General features: G+C 33.9%; 2 protein-coding genes across 5 annotated transcripts; one reads left to right on the top strand and one right to left on the bottom strand.

The window, feature by feature from the left end:
• Window positions 1-3,368: 3,368 nt before the first annotated feature.
• LOC107900763 (alpha-N-acetylglucosaminidase) lies at window positions 3,369-10,397 on the top strand. 4 transcript variants are annotated; one of them, XR_001685030.2, is made up of 19 exons: window positions 3,369-3,889; window positions 4,072-4,145; window positions 4,401-4,612; window positions 4,898-5,019; window positions 5,162-5,247; window positions 5,640-5,734; window positions 5,880-5,961; window positions 6,154-6,260; window positions 6,716-6,746; window positions 6,908-7,025; window positions 7,238-7,288; window positions 7,642-7,751; window positions 7,927-8,029; window positions 8,355-8,453; window positions 8,783-8,893; window positions 9,147-9,394; window positions 9,521-9,758; window positions 9,848-9,988; window positions 10,078-10,149. XR_001685030.2 is itself a non-coding variant. In XM_016826465.2 (19 exons), exons 1-19 carry the CDS (start codon window positions 3,629-3,631, stop codon window positions 10,311-10,313), a joined length of 2,463 nt encoding a protein of 820 aa, XP_016681954.1. In that variant the 5' UTR covers window positions 3,369-3,628; the 3' UTR covers window positions 10,314-10,397. The 4 variants fall into 4 exon arrangements, 3 of the variants coding, with proteins under 3 accessions (XP_016681954.1, XP_040954321.1, XP_016681955.1); XM_016826465.2 differs by having other exon boundaries at window positions 9,910-9,988; window positions 10,078-10,397; XM_041098387.1 differs by having other exon boundaries at window positions 8,795-8,893; window positions 9,910-9,988; window positions 10,078-10,397.
• Window positions 10,209-16,535, bottom strand: LOC107900764 (polyamine oxidase 1). The gene is made up of 10 exons (XM_016826467.2): window positions 16,380-16,535; window positions 15,985-16,234; window positions 15,629-15,757; window positions 15,478-15,539; window positions 15,073-15,227; window positions 13,679-13,822; window positions 12,418-12,567; window positions 11,066-11,320; window positions 10,881-10,962; window positions 10,209-10,793 (listed from the first exon to the last, which is right to left on the bottom strand). The coding sequence occupies exons 1-10, from the start codon at window positions 16,429-16,431 to the stop codon at window positions 10,591-10,593; spliced, it is 1,482 nt and encodes a 493-aa protein (XP_016681956.2). The 5' UTR covers window positions 16,432-16,535; the 3' UTR covers window positions 10,209-10,590.
• Between the last annotated feature and the right edge of the window lie 730 nt (window positions 16,536-17,265).

A 17,265-nucleotide genomic window follows, 5' to 3' on the forward strand; every position in this document is an offset into this window, starting at 1 on the left:
CAAGATTTGTGCTACCATGGCGTGTCGCTCACTCGGAACACGTCACATGTCCAAATATTGACCCTTGATCGCATTTCGTAAGCCCTTTTCTGCAATATTACCTTTTTCTTTTATTTTCCTTAAAAAATCAAATAAATTAATTTCTCAAAATTTTATTGATTTAATTTGAAAACAAATAATGAAAGTAAATGAGAATTAAAGGAAAAGTTATATAAAAAAAACCCAAAAACAATTGAGTCATCTCTTTATCCTAAGAAAGACTATTGAACTGAAAAAATTGAAGAAAGTCTTCTGCATCCACAAGCATGATTTCTCTATAAACGAGTAATCTTACATTCTAACCAGAAAGTCCCATTGCTTTGTAGCCATTTGTAAATTTCAACTCTAACAGTAATAAAAAATATGACATTCAATACCCTAAAAATTGTACAAAAACCTCATACATTGAAGAAATATAAGTACAGTACCAGAGGAGTCCAATGTGAAACTTTTTTTCTTTTAGATATATTGTATCTTTAAAAAACTTTCTGAAATCATTCCATTCAAAGGAAATTGTTTGTGAAATTATTTTTTTATTACAAAAAAGCATACTTTTTTTGTTGATACCATGTAAATTATTTATTTTTATTGGTCTAATAACAAATTTAGTTCTTCAATATTTATACCTTCTATAAATTGAGTTCTAATTCTAAAAAAAAAAGTTAATCCTCAATATTTACAAAATTTTTCAATTTAATCCTAATTGTTGGCCTTTTTTTTTCTCTCTAAGTATATTCTTTTATGCTCTTAATTGGTGTTATTCAATGCATGAAAACTCAAAGGTTTCTAGTTTCTTATGCCGGAAAGATTATATAAATTGTTGATAAAGTTTTTTTTTTAACATTTTAGATTAAACAGTGTTTCTTGGATATTGAAAAACTCAAAGGTTTTTAATTTTCGACACTAGAAAGATCATAAGTTGTTGGCAGGCTCGGCCCTGGGTGTCGTTTGGAGGTGTGGCTGCCAAAGGCCTAAGGCTGAAAGGGGTAAAAAAATATTGTTTCCAATTTTTAAGAGGCCCAAAAAAAATTTTAGCTTTTAAGGGCTCAAAATTTTTTTTTACCAACTTTTAAGGAGCCTAACAAAAATTTCTCCAACTTTTAAGGAACCTAAAACCCCATTTTATTGTTTTGCCTAGAGCCCCAAAAATGTCAAGAATGGGCCTAGTTGTCGAGAAGTTTTTTTTATCTGTAACTTTTTATGCTAAAACAATGGTTGTCCTGTGCCAACAAACTCAAATCTTACTAGTGTCAAATGAAAAAAATTATTAAAGAAACTTTATAGCGCCAAATACTAATAAGAATGTTTAGGGCTAAATTTATTGATTTTTTAAGAATTAGGACTAAATTAATAAAATGTATAAATATTGAATGAAGATTTTTGTTATTAAGCCAATAAAAAATACCACTTCAAGCTTCTGTTATTAACTTAACGGCATGGTGACTAAAAAATCTAATTTCAAAAACTTTAGTAACTAAATCAAAAAAATTTATAGTTGCATAACCAAAACAAAATACCCTAATAGTTGAGTGACATTCATAGAGTTTACAACAACCATGTCATCTAGCTATTTCAGACTTAACGACACAGTGACTAAAAAAACAAATTTGAATAGAATGGTGATTAAATTGAAAAATTTCATAATCTAATGACCAAAATAGAAACATGCAAAAAGTTCAGTGACTAATTAAGTAGTTTACCTAAAATTAAATGATGTTTTGGTTTAAATGGTCAAGTTAAATATTTGTTAATTTGTTATCCTCGATGTCACAAATTCAAATATTACTATAATTGATTTTTTATTGATTTGTAATATATAAAAAGGTAATTTTATATTTGACTTATAAAGCGGTATTCTAATAATTTACTAACTAAGTTGGTGTTCAATTGATTTGTGGTGCTAACTGGGCTTAATATAGACCAAACAATGTTTTTAAACTGGACCAATTAAAAAATTTTAAAATTTTAAAATTTTAAAAAATCAATTCAACCATCAATTCAATCAGTTTTAGCCGATTCAACCATCGATTCAACCTATCTCTTATCCGGTTCAATCGGTTTGTACTGATTCTTGGTCTAACTGATTCAAAGACACTCTTTGTACCGGCACCTCGACTGGTTCCTAGTCCAATCGATTCGACCAACTAATCTGCTCTAGTTCAAACAACATTGAAACCAGTTTTACAGCATACCCACATTATGGATGAAAAAAACCTTAGGTAGAATATATATATATATATAAAATCTTAGGTTTATTGATAAAATAAGCCCTCAAACATTTTTGAAAAAAAAAATCAATTAAGCCCCTTCCAACTTTTTGCACTTAATTGAGTCATTGAACTAGCAAAACTGGCCAAATCAACACTTTGACTAGCGCTGAGCGATAGTTTTTAGCAACATTGATGTAGCCATTAATAGATGCCATGTTAACAATGTTATGTTGACATGATGTTGCCACATCACCGTTAAGTGATGGCGTGACAATACCATATCATCATCGGGTGCTAACGTGACAATGCCTGACATTGCCTAGTGCTAACCTAACATTGCCATGTCAGCAAAATACGAAATTTAAAAAATTAAAAATACTTTAAAATTATTTTTTAAGATAAATACACAATGAATTTGGACACCTATTTGTTTAGATTCATTCTAGAATTATAAAATACATAAAAAAATTATAAAAATTAAAAATCATTTATCTTTATTAGAAATTAATTAAAAATTATGAAATTTTATAAAATTTAACAAAAACAATTTACTTTTTATATTTTAATATAAAAACGAAAATCAACTACTTATATCATAAAATCAAGATTAACAAAAATTTTGTTATATTTTTGCCTCTCATTTTTCAATTTATGCAAGTTAAATTAGTCAAATAATTTAATAAAAATGAGAAAATTATTTTTTTTATAAAATTTTATAAAAGAAACTTTTTATAAAATGTTATGGTTTTTATTTAATTTCTAATCATTTTTATAAATAAATTTTTTCTAATTAAATTATTTTATTTATAAAATTTACTTTGTTTAGTTAATTTCTAATAATTATTATAATTATTAATTTTTTTATGTATTATATAATTCTAGAATCTATCTAAACATATGGATGTCCAAATTCTTAAAAGTATTTTTAAAATATATTTATTTATTTTTGCTGACCTGGTACCATCATGCCAGCGCTTGACAATGACATGGCATATCAATAAACGGTGCTAATGTGGCGTTTGTTAACTTTAGTTAAAGAGTTTATTTGATTAGTTTTACTAATTCATAGCTTAATTGAGTATAAAAAGATGAGAGAAGGTTAACCAAATTTTTCGAAAAAGTTTGAATAAGTTGAAATTCCATCACATGATTGAAGAATCATATAGAAACAAATACCAGCAATAAAGATAACGAGGGCCGCCACAATAAGTGTTAAACAGGCGGCACGTACAAACATGACGCTCGTGTCAGTCTTGACTGTTTACTCTTGGGGATTCTGTTTTTCGTTTGCTTCACTTGAACAAGTTACGCGCGGTATAAACAAGGGTGAAAATGATGATAATGAAGATTAAGCCTTGTTATTTTGGAAGCAATTGCATATGGCAGTTGCAATTATCAGAATTCTAAACAATTCCCCTACAATGAAATTCATCAGTGGTGATGTATTAATTATCATCTTCATCTTGTTTATAACGCGACTGCCGCAATCCTTTTCAACAACGGAAGCAATTCAGCCATCACTCACTCGGTTAGATTCCAAACGCTTGTCTCCATCTGTTCAAGAATCGGCTGCTAAAGCCGTTTTGGGAAGATTGCTCCCTACCCATTTGCTCAGTTTCCACTTTAAGATTGTCTCCAAGGTATTTCCTTTGAATCTAATTTCAATTGGGTTTGGTTTGCTAGTTCCTGTTACTGCCAGTCGTTGCAAGGAAGAATTAGTTATTGGCTCCTTAAAAGGAAATTAGCATAATTGCAATTTGACGTGTTGCTGCTGCTGTTGTTACTATCTTTGACTTTTAGTGTTTTCTGTTCCGAGTATCAGGATGTTTGTGGCGGACAAGGTTGCTTTTTGATAGAAAATTACGATGGCCCTACTGAAAATGGACCCGAGATACTGTATGTGCAAATCAGTTTTGTAATTGTTGAGTGTGAGGATGAATGTCTTTTTATGCTTGGTTGTGTTGTTCTGAACTTCTAGGATTTTAATTAATTTGACTAGTGATCATATCCTACAACATGTAGGTAATGTCATTCCTCATTAAAAAGATGACACTATGGTTTTCGCCCTCTTTTTTGCTTCATTTTAAGTAAGACAGTTTAAAATGCTTTAACTGTTTTGGCATTTTTTATGCTGCTCTTTTTCAACTCCAGAATTAAAGGTACCACAGCAGTTGAAATTGCCTCTGGCCTCCACTGGTATATTAAATATTTCTGTGGTGCTCATGTATCTTGGGACAAGACTGGTGGTGTGCAGTTAGCCTCTGTTCCCAAGCCAGGGTCATTGCCCCTTGTAAAAGACGGCGGTGTGTTGATTCAACGGCCAGTACCATGGAACTATTACCAAAATGTTGTTACTTCTAGTTGTAAGTATATGAATCTTTGTTCCTGCCTTCACTCCTTCCAATCATCATGATCATTGTATGTTTGCTTAACATCCAAGAAGGAAGAATAAGGTTTTATAGATTTAGGGTGTTTTATAGTTGGAATGTAGTTCTAGTGTATTTTAGGGTACTTAAATGTCTTATATAATTAACTAACAAGTGATTTGACAGTGAGAACAAGATGATAACAACAGATATATAGCTTTAGACATTTCATGATGTTGGTCAAATATAATACTCACTGCAATATCAAATCCTTCCTTGCAGATTCATATGTCTGGTGGGATTGGGAAAGATGGGAGAAAGAGATAGACTGGATGGCTCTCCAAGGAATCAACCTGCCTTTGGCATTTTCAGGACAAGAAGCCATATGGCAAAAAGTTTTCATGGTCAAGAACTTTTATTGTTATTAAGCATATTGATTTGCCTATACAGATCATTAAATTATCAGTTTTCTCTTGCTTTAACATTATGTATAGATGATGACTTATTTCATTCTATATCTACTGAGAATTGGCTTCTAATTTCCAGGGGTTTAATATTAGCATGGAAGATTTGAATGATTTCTTTGGTGGACCGGCTTTCCTTGCTTGGGCTCGCATGGGAAATTTACATACGTAGGTTAAACGTGGTTTGATCAGCTGTAATCCTTTTTCTCAAACATAATGGCTGCAAGTAGAAGTTACTGTTGAATCTGCCATTAGATGTTCTAGTACTAGAAAGGGTTTGAGTGAAACTTTACCAATAAAGGCATGACTAACCAAAAACGGGATTTATACACACAACAAATGTTGATTAGTGTTCTATTTATTATTTCTCATTATGGTTAAACTTGTGCAGTAGCACATGTCTAGCTTTTACCAAAAAATGGTTATACACAAGACATGATCATGATATATTCCTAAAGTTATCTTAACTGTGGATTGTTCACTTTGTACAGAGTCCTGTAATCAGCATATTTATCTTCAGCTTTTGTCTTTCTGGACCTATGATTTTTTTTTTGTCATAGTTGGGGTGGTCCTTTATCCAAAAACTGGTTGAAACAGCAGTTGGTTTTACAGAAGAAGATATTATCTCGGATGGCAGAGCTAGGCATGACTCCAGGTACAGTTAAATTTTCTGATATAGTTTAATTGTTTCCGTTGCAATGTTTATGTCTATTTTTTCTTTCCTTAAAGGTCTATACATTAGTTATTGCAGAAAAAATTATGTTTGAGCTGATAAATTATATTGTTTTCGATCTGTCTAGTGCTTCCTTCTTTCTCTGGGAATGTTCCAGCAGCTTTGAAGACAATTTTTCCTACAGCTAATATAACTAGACTAGGGGACTGGTACTTAATTTTCTTATTCTCAAAAGTACACTATGAATTAATCATACAATTCCTTATGGGTTTCACATGACAACTTTAATTGTTAGTTGTAATTATTTTGGACCACAGACATCATGCACTGAAAAAATCTTATCTGATTAAGAATTATTTATTAAAAGCATGAGTTTACTGTTCTGTTTTAACCCCTAATAGGAACACAGTGGACGGTGATCCCCATTGGTGCTGTACTTATCTCCTCAATCCTTCTGATCCGTTATTTGTTGAGATTGGAGAGGCTTTTATCAAAATGCAAATCAAAGGTCTGTGCTCATATAGAAGTGTTAAGTATTTGCATTAGTAATGTTTTAGGTAACATTCTGCATTTAACATGGATAAGAATATATAAAAGAAAATCTTAATAGAATCAAGAAAACCTGAACTAAAATAAGTCGAACATTAGTTATATACCAGATGAAATTTTGGTATATGACCTTTACTGAGAATTTATATGTGTTTGTGCACAATGCTCATATATGAGAGTGAGCACACGAGAATGTAGATATTGGCATCATTTGTGCAAAGTAGTAAAGAAATGGTACTGGCAAGAAAACGTAAGCCACTTATTACTGAATTGGTAATACATTTTATGTTCCTGCTACCGTGATATATACTTTTAAAAGCTCTGAGGTTAAATATGAGCATTACACAATTTCTTCTCTTCTTAATGTGTTGATTATTTCTTGTGGGTTCATACTCTCTTCATCTACTTCATCAGAATATGGTGACGTGACTGACATCTACAACTGGTAATTTACCTCAATCTATTTAATTACTGTATTTTTCCATCATATTTATTTTCTCCCCTTGCTTTAACCTATTAGAAGTAGATCTTCTCATTCTTCCTTTGTTTTTGAATTTTACACTGTCTTAGTGACATTGAAGAAATATATGTTTCTGTAATATGCAGTGACACCTTCAATGAAAATTCCCCGCCTACAAATGATACAATATATATCTCATCACTTGGTGCTGCTGTGTACAAAGCAATGTCCAATGGTGACAAGGATGCTGTGTGGTTGATGCAAGTATGATGGTTCTTCTGCAACATTGCCCCCTCTTTTATTCTGTTTATTCTTTTGCAAACAGTTAATCATATTTCCATAAAATGACATGATGTAGATTTGACATTGTTATATCATTGCGTTGCAAAATTACAAGGCCAAATTTAAGTTGGATCCTATAACATAGGTTTCTTTTACCAGTTAAAGTATTACCACATTATTCTACCAATGTGCAGGGTTGGCTTTTCTACTCGGACTCAACTTTCTGGAAGCCACCCCAAATGAAGGTATATATGAACCTAGGACAATAGTTAGTAGCTAACATCTTTTGTTCTTACCTTGTTATTATTATAAAAGTTTGCAACTTTTATTAATCTAAAACATTCAGCTGATTGGGAAAGTATTGTTTTATCCTTTCACCGAAGTATCAAGCAATTGCCTATACAAGCTGCTTTGGGAACTGTTGTTTGGGGTTTTAGGATTTGGACAACATTGGAATAAGGGTTAAATTGTTACAAAACCTAGAATGCTTCAATAGAAAAATAAAGAAGTCATTTGGCATATTATTGCTTAAGAAATAGTACTTTTTGGGCACCATATTGTAAGTGATTTGATCATATAAATCTGGTATTATTCACAGGCACTTTTACATTCTGTTCCAGTGGGGAAAATGATAGTTCTTGATTTATTCGCTGATGTCAAACCAATATGGGCAACTTCTTCTCAATTTTATGGCACTCCTTATGTCTGGTAGTTCTCTTATCATTGTCTCCTGCAATTTCATGGCATTCCATAACCATTAGCAAGATATTTACTTTTTGAAATGTCTTTCTTAATTCAGTTATATTCTTTTTTTTCTTCTTGAACATGTAATTTGATGTTTGTATTACAGAATATCACTTTATGTTAAGTATCTCTTTTTCAGGTGTCTACTGCATAATTTTGGAGGAAATATTGAAATGTATGGAACATTGGATGCAATTTCTTCAGGTCCAGTGGATGCTCGCATCAGTAAAAATTCAACCATGGTAGGCAGAGTGCCTTGCGTTTAAATATCTTCTAATCATTGCTAGAAACAAACATTTCAAATAATTAAAGCTTTTGGGCTTAGAGTGTCTTAGGAAAATTGCTTTATATAATGCAACATGGTGGTGGAGGTTAAAAGTCATATAACTTCTATGCCTATATTTTATTTGTGATGTCATCTTTTGCCCATTCTTTTTAACTTCTTGCATTCAACGGTGTTAGATGATTTTTAGGTGTATAACATATATGAACTTTTGGTACTTTCATGATCTGACATATTACTTTTATGGAACAGTTTCAATCATGGAACTTTTTTATAATGTGTAGGTCGGTGTTGGCATGTGCATGGAAGGAATAGAGCAAAATCCGGTTGTATATGAGTTAATGTCTGAAATGGCATTTCGAAAGGAAAAAGTTCAAGTTCTGGTAATCAACCTGTTTTGACATCTTTTCAATTGCTTGAAGTGCATTTTGTTTCATAACTAGAAAGTGATGGAACTTCCATTTCTTTCTCTTCCTTATCATTGTCGAAACAAAAGTCCATTTTTTTATATATATTGATAGAAGTCCATTATATTTCTAGTTGCTAGTGACTGACACAGAGACACATGTTGGGCGTGTTAATTCTGATGTTGTGAACCATCACTGACAATGAGGATCATGAGAATATTGGGATGCATGCAGTGATAGTGCTCGTTTTTATTTCTTTTTAAGCGTGGAGGTTGTTTGGCAATAGCTAACTTCTTGTTTTGTAGGAATGGCTGAAGACCTACACCCACAGACGTTATGGTAAATCAGTTCAACAAATTAAAGAAGCATGGGCAATTTTGTATCACACAGTTTACAATTGTACAGATGGAATCGCCGTATGTTTCAATGCACCGATGAACTGCAAATTCCTATTTCATATTACTTCCCTCTATAAGAATACCTTAAAGGAAATAGATCTAATTGTGGAACTCCATTATGGAATTATTTGATATGTTTCAGCAATATATCCACATGGAATTAATATTCCAGCTGCTAATTTTAACTTCTGAGTTCTGTAATTTAGGACCCATCAATAAATTTATATAGCCATTTATATAGGACCTGATGTTGGATTTTCCTTTGTTGCAGGATCATAACATTGATTTCATAGTCAAGTTTCCAGATTGGGACCCATCAATAAATTTTGGATCTCGACCATCAAAGCTAAACAGTATGCATACATTCCGCTTAAGAACCAGAAGCAGAAGATTCTCATTTCAGGAACGTAGCTCTGATCTGCCTCAAGCACATTTGTGGTATTCTACTCATGAGGTTGTCAGTGCTTTAAAGCTCTTCCTTGCGGCTGGAAATGATTTAGCTGGGAGCCTCACATATAGGTTACTCTTTTTCTTTTTCATATTTCGCTATAACAATTTAAAAGCAAAAGAAATAAAAGCAGCTTCTAATAGAGAGGGTAAAATATGAGTACGGACTATATCCACTTATTCACAGTTTGTTGACAGATACGACTTGGTCGACTTAACACGTCAAGTGATGTCAAAGCTAGCAAACCAAGTCTATTTGGATGCAATAAATGCTTTCCGAAGGAAGGATGTCAAAGCTTTGAATATTCACAGCCAGAAGTTCATTCAACTAATAAAGGATATTGATGTATTACTAGCTTCTGATGACAATTTTCTGCTTGGAACATGGCTTGAAAGTGCAAAACTCTTGGCAGAAAACCCGAGTGAGATGAGACAGGTGTGTACAAATATTTTCCTCATTGTTTTGTTACTTCAAAACCAAATCATATATATTTGGTTTTCTTTATAACCCTATCCATTCGACAGTTTAAACCATTGCTCGATTTTGATTGGAATGCTGCTGAAGTTATATTTATTCTGTGCGACAGTATGAATGGAATGCTAGAACGCAAGTGACAATGTGGTTTGATACCACACCAACCAATCAAAGCAAGCTTCATGACTATGGTAGTTTTGAACATATTGCCATCATCCAATATAAATTGATGTTTTTATCACCGATCTAACATTAAATTCTTTTTGTCGGTTCTGATTAGCCAACAAGTTTTGGAGTGGACTGCTGGAAGGGTACTATTTGCCACGAGCTTCAAGCTATTTTAGCTATTTGTCCAAAAGCTTAGAGAAAAATGAGAGTTTCAAATTGGTAGAATGGAGGAAACAGTGGATATCATTCTCAAATAAGTGGCAAGCAGGCCTTGAGCTGTACCCAGTGAAGGCCCAAGGAAATTTCCTTACTATAGCCAAGGCTTTATTTGACAAATACCTAAGTTAATCATAGTATTAAGATAGAATTAAAAATCCTGGGTTTTTCTTTTAAGTACAATTAGAATACAGCATGTGATTTCTTTCTTTTTCATTTTGCTTTATCTATCATTTCTCACAACTGATACAATATGGATTGCGGAGCCGTGGAACTTCCCACTTTAGGCAACTTTTCCATTTCTCTATTCTCATTTCACCTTGTGGATTGTGTTAAGGGGTTCCAAACCATCCTTCTCATTCTTCATGATTTTGGTATTGTTGAAGTCGTCAAAGTCCGGTCCATATAGTCACAAGATCGCTTCCGGAATGCCGAGCTTGCCGCTGAGATACAATTGTGTAGGAACATCACATTTGTGGAGACCTGAGACTGCATCCGCCTGTGTCAGAGTCAATGCTAACAAGGGCTCTAACAAGAAATTTTGGTTCTGTTTGCCTTTCTGTCTTTCATCTTTTCTCATTTCTTCCAGCACTGCCTTACTTGTGTCAATGCCTTTAACAGTTGTTCAAAAATATTAGCAAAACCTTAAACAATAGGATCCATTCACCAATCGGTTTAGAAAATAGCCTCTACCCTCACCTGCAAGGTGTCCACCATGTACATAGCCATTAAATCTTTCACTCGTGTGTTCACCAGTAAAGAAAATGCGTCCCACTGGGGCCTATACAATTTTTATTTTTAAAAAAACAGAAGAAAATAATTGTTAAACCATGATTGACTAAAATTTCAGACTATAAATAAATAAATTACATACTATGAGTTACCTTAATATCATTAATGACTTGGTTATTAGATATCATAGGGTAGTTGCTGTAGCTGCAACGCTGGAACCTGTTATTCCACCAGCGGGGAACAAGTATATCAGTGGCATCGGGTATGTCAGACCCGAACATGTCCCTAAGCACAACCATAGCTTCCTTCAATGTCTCTTCATCGGATTGAGATTCCACACGCTTTGATTCATCGTTCGTCAACGTTACAACCAAAATATTCGAACCAGGGTACGCATTCTCCATGTGCTGATGGGATAGCAACAGATCAGCAGCCAATTTTAGATGAATTCCAGGAATAGCTAAAAATAAATGGATGGATGATATAATCTCATAGATGCCAAAAGATTTAGGATTCTAATCAAAATACTTTTTATTATTTAAAAAAGAACACAAGATAAGGTCAGTATAATCCCATTTTTGCCTCAATGGGCCACACCATGATCATTAAAAAGTTTGTTTTCTTCAATGTCAAGCAATTAAAGTAATTTATGATTTCTTGGTAATCAAACTGATTATCAAAAGGCATTTCATCCTCTCTCAAAAGAAAAAACACAGAAAACAGCTCAGATAGTGACTGGTTCCAACAATGCAACCAATTCACAGCTCTAAGACAGTGAATGTGACAAAAACAGGCACATCACTGAAGGAGCAACTATGCGGTATCAATATTGCTGGTGGACTGAACTGATGACGGGAATATATACATACCCAGATCAGAATAAATCTAGATATGACCCACAAATAGTGGGACTTAAACTGGAATAAAATCTATACTAAGAACCCGCACATGATTTACCCAAGTTGAGACTCAAACTTGGGAATTCAAAGTTCCCGGGACCTACCATTGGGATGATTCCATATATTCAAATACATAATATTAGTCATCAAATTTAAACATATCACGTAGGCTGCTAGGTTGTTATATGTTAATCATAGCCCCTAACAGATAAGACAACCAACAAAGTCAACCACCAGCTTCATTAAAAAAGTAATACTATTACCATATGCCAAGAATTACTGAACCTGTATTTAGCGGCTGCATAATCATTACGTAACACAAAAACGTTGTCATTTTATGCAGGAAAAACGGGCTTTTTTTAATCATTTACGTAACACAAAAACGTTGTCATTTTATGCAGGAAAAACGGGCTTTTTTTATTCCTACATGATGAATGGAGCAGCCTAGGATCAAGGACAGTGCACACCACAAAGCATTCTTTAAGTAGCAAGAAAAATAAAGATTGAATTTTATAATACTGAGGTGGCAGCAAGAGAATTGGTTAGATAAAAATATCAAAGTTAGCTGGCAACAATATTATAAAGGAAATAACGATTAAACCAACCTGCCAAAACGTGTAATAGCCTCTCCTCTCGTGAGCATAGATAAAGAACTCTTTTCCAGGCCCACAGGGCCAGAACTTATACGGAAACTTGAGGAAGATCTTGGTATACACCATCACATCACATTTCTCTATGGCTTCCGTTTTCCACCTCTGTAATCATTAAATATATTTAAGTTAATCAAGCAAAAGAAAATTTGTGATAATGAACAGAAATTTTAAACGATTAAGCAATCTTAAGCAGGGGGGCCACTATAAAAAATATGCATTATAAAAAGGAAAGTCTTAGTCCAAGACATCTCCAAGCTATTACGTGTAAAAGAGCAAGTGGGGGATATTTCCTTTCAACTTTTTGCAAGTGGTCTATTAAATAAACGAATTTACGAATTTGGTTCCAACAACCACAGTATCCACACCTGAGCCCTACATGTTAATTAAAGGCATGAATTTCATGCTCATCCTCATAAACAGACCCAAACATTTTTTCATGGATTATTGACCACTTTCTCCATCCAGCTCCAGTTCTACTACATATCACTATCAATCACTGGGGTGAATATATGATGTCTCTGTCTCCTAAGGGCAAGATTAAACATGGCTTACCTGCTCAGAAAAATGCTTAAATCATAGGTTGACGACCTATTCTCCCTACATTTTTAAGTTCTTAAGAAAGCTAGCCATGAAGTTAAGTCTAACATTGCTAAGATTAACATGTTTAATTAATAATTGGTAATTATAGTATCTTGCAGTATCACTTCAATTTATTTTCCGTTTTTAGTCAAGTAGTACCATTCAAGAAAATGAAATGCAGCTGTACAATATATTTTATTTACAAATGATCACCCCCAAAAGTACACGTGTTGTGGTAAAATAAAAATTCTCAACTTCTCAAGAATCTCAACGCTAGAAAAGAGATAATCACATGAACCTATGGGTTACAAAATCTGTGGATTATCGTGCAACCCATAGTATTTTCATATAATAAAGGCACCTCGAAAATATATATCCCTTTCATCACCCACCAGCAAACTCTATTTAATACAGCTAAGTGGCTATAACCATGAACTTTGACTCTTTCTAACTTTATGATATTTAATATTGTGGCCCGCACACCTTAAGAAAACAAGAAAACAAGTTTGGCAACTCGCATCAATGAGGACCTATAGCCTAGCGTTCTCATCCTATTAATTTAACGGTCAAAGATCCTCCTAATGAACATAATTTTGATGAACAAGTGTTCATAGAAATGCAAGAGGATACTTACGGGCAAGGGTGGCCTGAAGGAAATGAGGTCGCTTTGAAGAACACCAATGCTAGCAGACAAAATCACGTAGTCGGCTTCGAAAACGCAACCATCCTCTGTTCTCACCGTGACGCCGTTTCTCGAGTGCTGTAATTCCCTAACAACCTGCCCCAAGTCCATGCACAAATAAGTAAACATACTTAAAACAGCAACATATTAGTTAATTGAAATTTTTTAAAAAGAAAAGTTTAAACGTCTCCTCGGATTCTGAGAAGTCAAAGCTACAAAACCTATGCAATTCAAATACCAGAAGCGATCAGGCAGAAAGGGAAGGATTTATTGAAGGAGGTACATGGAGCCCATACCCTCGTTACCCATTTATGGGGGGGGGTTCTACAAGGCACCGTGAACAGTAGGGAAGGATAGAAAAAGGTAATTGATGTCTGATTTTAGAGCAACGATAGTGAAAACAACAACATATTAAATGAAGAAACTGACAAGACTCTCTATTTGCATGTCCCTATGTAAGCTGTGACAAGACATCTTAACACCAGGGTGTTGTTATCTGGTCATTGTGGACAGTGCAGAATACTGAAAATTGGAGAATTCGGGGGCCTCCTAATAGATGATTAGTAATGAACAAAAAGAAAAAACTAATGGATGATTAGTGTGCGAGGCAAAATTGACTTTAATTGTTTCAAAAAATTGAACTCATGGGTATATAATTATACTGAAAATTATAAGGTACTGTTTTACGAGTTTCCCGGCTTTGCATCATTGAAAATGTCCATAACTGGGAACATAACCAACATTTGAGGTTGACTAACTATTTTCTTGCTTCCAAACATTGATGATATCATTACAATGATGGAAAACAGTTAAGCTTATGAGTCAAGAAAAGAAACAACCAAAAAAATCCAAAATTTTCAACGAAAAATATATATATTAGCATTTGTACTAATGACTAATTAGCAGACGTTTCTAAGATCATGATGATGACAGTAAGAAAGAGAAAAAAAAAAGAGAGAGGAGAAACATAATTAATCAACAAATGAAACTGAAAAATAGAAACTAAAAAAACACAGTTGACCCTCCATAGTGAAATACCGAAGAAAAAGATGGATCATAATAACAATAATGAACAAAGGTGTTAAAATAACTTTTAGTCAACGTCATCATCTGAAAACTCCCAAAAGTGGGTCAATCAATCTTAAAAACAAAAGGAAAACAGTGGATGCACATAAAAGTAAAACTACGCCTCAGATTTTTTTTTTTGGGGGGGGGGCACCCTTCCTGTTTCCTTTGTTTTCATTCCATGATCGAGTTAAAGAAACAAAACGATTATATTATATGGACTAAAATTTTGATTAAAATATAAGAAAAAGCAAAAGAAATCAAAAGGTTGGAATTCGTACCTTGTTCAGTTTGAGGCGATTGTCCAGGATTTTACCCTCCGAGGTAAACAGAAATTCCTCGGCCATTTTATACAGTAAATATTCATAACCTCTTTCATCTGCCACCAAAAACTCTCTTTCCCCAAAATCTACGTAAGTTGATATTGGCTCCACCTCTGTATGCTAAAACAAGAAGCATCAGCCAAATAGAACTGGATATTTTATGCATTTCAATGTGAAAGTAGGAAAAAGAAATTTGTAATAGAAATTTCTAATGACGGGGGATTTTTTGGAGCATATTTTCACAAAGGAAAAGAACCGATCCAAAATTCCAAATTCATGAATGAAAACACTAAAATATTTTCATTTGCATTGCTTTTCATGGCATCCAAGCAGGGGAAAGCAAAAAAGAGTTGCTCGACTTGCCTGCCATCTCAAAATCGTGTAATATAAAGTCAATTGCGAGCTCTATTGGTGTCTTCGGTGTTCTAAAAAAAACAAATGAACAGGAAAAATTAATTCAACGATGGCTAATTAGTAAATTAATAATTATGAAACAATCGTATATTCTTCTTACAAAGTAAAGTCGGTTCTATTGGTGGCATCTTCCACATAGTTTGACTCGAGGCCCTTTAGTTTCTGAATCGCTGAGTCCACCGCCTTCTTGTACGAGTCGGCGGCGATTCCACTTGGAAATATCTTCCCGCTGCAACTCATTCATAAAAAAAAATCAGCTTAAATTCTTCCAGACGCAGAATTTCATTTCATTTTTATCACGAAAAAACAGAGACTCGACAAAAAAAATAATTAATAATTTACGCCGGCGAATCAAAATGTCCATGTGGCGTTGTCCACAGAAAAAAAAGTTAATTCTCAAAGCTCAATCATTCACCGCCAAAGAAAAAAGGTAAAGAGAAAAAAAAGGATTCGGACCTCCGATCGTAGATGTTATAGCGGGCATTGCTGTAGTCAGAGAAACAGGTTCGGAGGCCAAGCTTCGCGGCAATCTCCCAAACCGGGTTGGACTCTTTGCCACCTACACCGGCAATCCAACCCGCTCCCAGCTCCACCGAGACGTCTCCGAACTTCTCTTTCCGGATCCTACCGCCAATTCTATCAGACGCTTCTAAGATCAACAAATCCCCAATTCCATTCTCAGCCAAAACCTTCGCCGCCGATAAACCTATCCAGAATTTTAAAAAATAATCCATCAATTAAAACGATATTTCTTAAAATTATAATATCTCATAACAACATGTAAGATACACGTGTTTGCTCGTTTAACAGAATAAATTCACTGTTAAATCAAATTGTTTAACGATACAGACCGGAGACGCCGGCGCCGATGATGATAACGGACGACGGAGGAGAAGGCTCCATTAGAGAGAGAGAAAAATTAAAGTGGGAAGAGAAAATGGGAAGGCAAAGGGAAATTCAGATGACTGTAGATTTTGTGTGTTTGAGTAGCGATGGGAAGACAAACAGAAATAGCGGGAGTCCGTTTATAAAGGAGTTCCTTTTCGCTATTTTTGTATTTTTTTTAAATTTATTAAATACTAGTAATTAAATAAAAGAATAGTTGTTTTGTTTTTTTATTGCAACTTTACAAAGTGTACATTTAAGTTTTGTGATGGTTAAGTAGGGAGATGGGAATTTGTACTGGTAATTGACGAGGAATTGACGCGCCGTCCATCCAAAAGTAGATATTTAGTTATTACGTCAACAACCATGAAATTTACTTGCATTTGTTCAATTACTAACTAATGTCATTTTTCACACATATAGTCGGCTTGAGTGCAAACGTTTTCAATTTCATCCTCCACGCAACTGCTTTGTAATTTCCTAATCCAAAACGAAATTAACAAAGTTCCCAAAGTCAACCGGCAAACATACAAAGTAATTCAAAATCTATCGCGCATATTCTCTAAGCTTTCAGATTTCAATTACTTAAATGGAGCAGGTAATCCATCTTTGTTCAGGATGAAAATTAAAAAAGATTTAACCCATCCCTCGATGCACATCCTCTTTCTAAAATGTGTTGCCACCCAATCAGTAGCTTTGTTAGTTTCTCTTTTGATCAAATTGAACTTCAAAATGTTGAAATCCTTACTAAGCCTACGATAAATATGCCATATCTTCCTTTTTTCTTTGTTGGTAACTTCATCATCAAAAACAACTTCGGAATCCGTCTCAATAATGACTTTATCCAAATTC

Source organism: Gossypium hirsutum, chromosome D08 (assembly GCF_007990345.1).
Source record: "Gossypium hirsutum isolate 1008001.06 chromosome D08, Gossypium_hirsutum_v2.1, whole genome shotgun sequence".
Taxonomy (NCBI): Eukaryota; Viridiplantae; Streptophyta; class Magnoliopsida; order Malvales; family Malvaceae; genus Gossypium; species Gossypium hirsutum.

What these genes read in the sequence shown, in the direction of transcription:
- LOC107900763 (XM_016826465.2), top strand. Translation starts at nt 3,629, where the DNA reads ATGGCAGTTGCAATTATCAGAATTCTAAACAATTCCCCTACAATGAAA. An exon ending in GGAAGCCACCCCAAATGAAG is followed by an intron (nt 7,289 to 7,641) that starts GTATATATGAAC and finishes TATTATTCACAG; the next exon opens with GCACTTTTACATTCTGTTCC. An exon ending in GCTGGGAGCCTCACATATAG is followed by an intron (nt 9,395 to 9,520) that starts GTTACTCTTTTT and finishes GTTTGTTGACAG; the next exon opens with ATACGACTTGGTCGACTTAA.
- LOC107900764 (XM_016826467.2), bottom strand. Translation starts at nt 16,431, where the DNA reads ATGGAGCCTTCTCCTCCGTCGTCCGTTATCATCATCGGCGCCGGCGTC. An exon ending in CATCGGCGCCGGCGTCTCCG is followed by an intron (nt 16,235 to 16,379) that starts GTCTGTATCGTT and finishes AATTCTGGATAG; the next exon opens with GTTTATCGGCGGCGAAGGTT. An exon ending in ATCGCCTCAAACTGAACAAG is followed by an intron (nt 13,823 to 15,072) that starts GTACGAATTCCA and finishes GACTTGGGGCAG; the next exon opens with GTTGTTAGGGAATTACAGCA.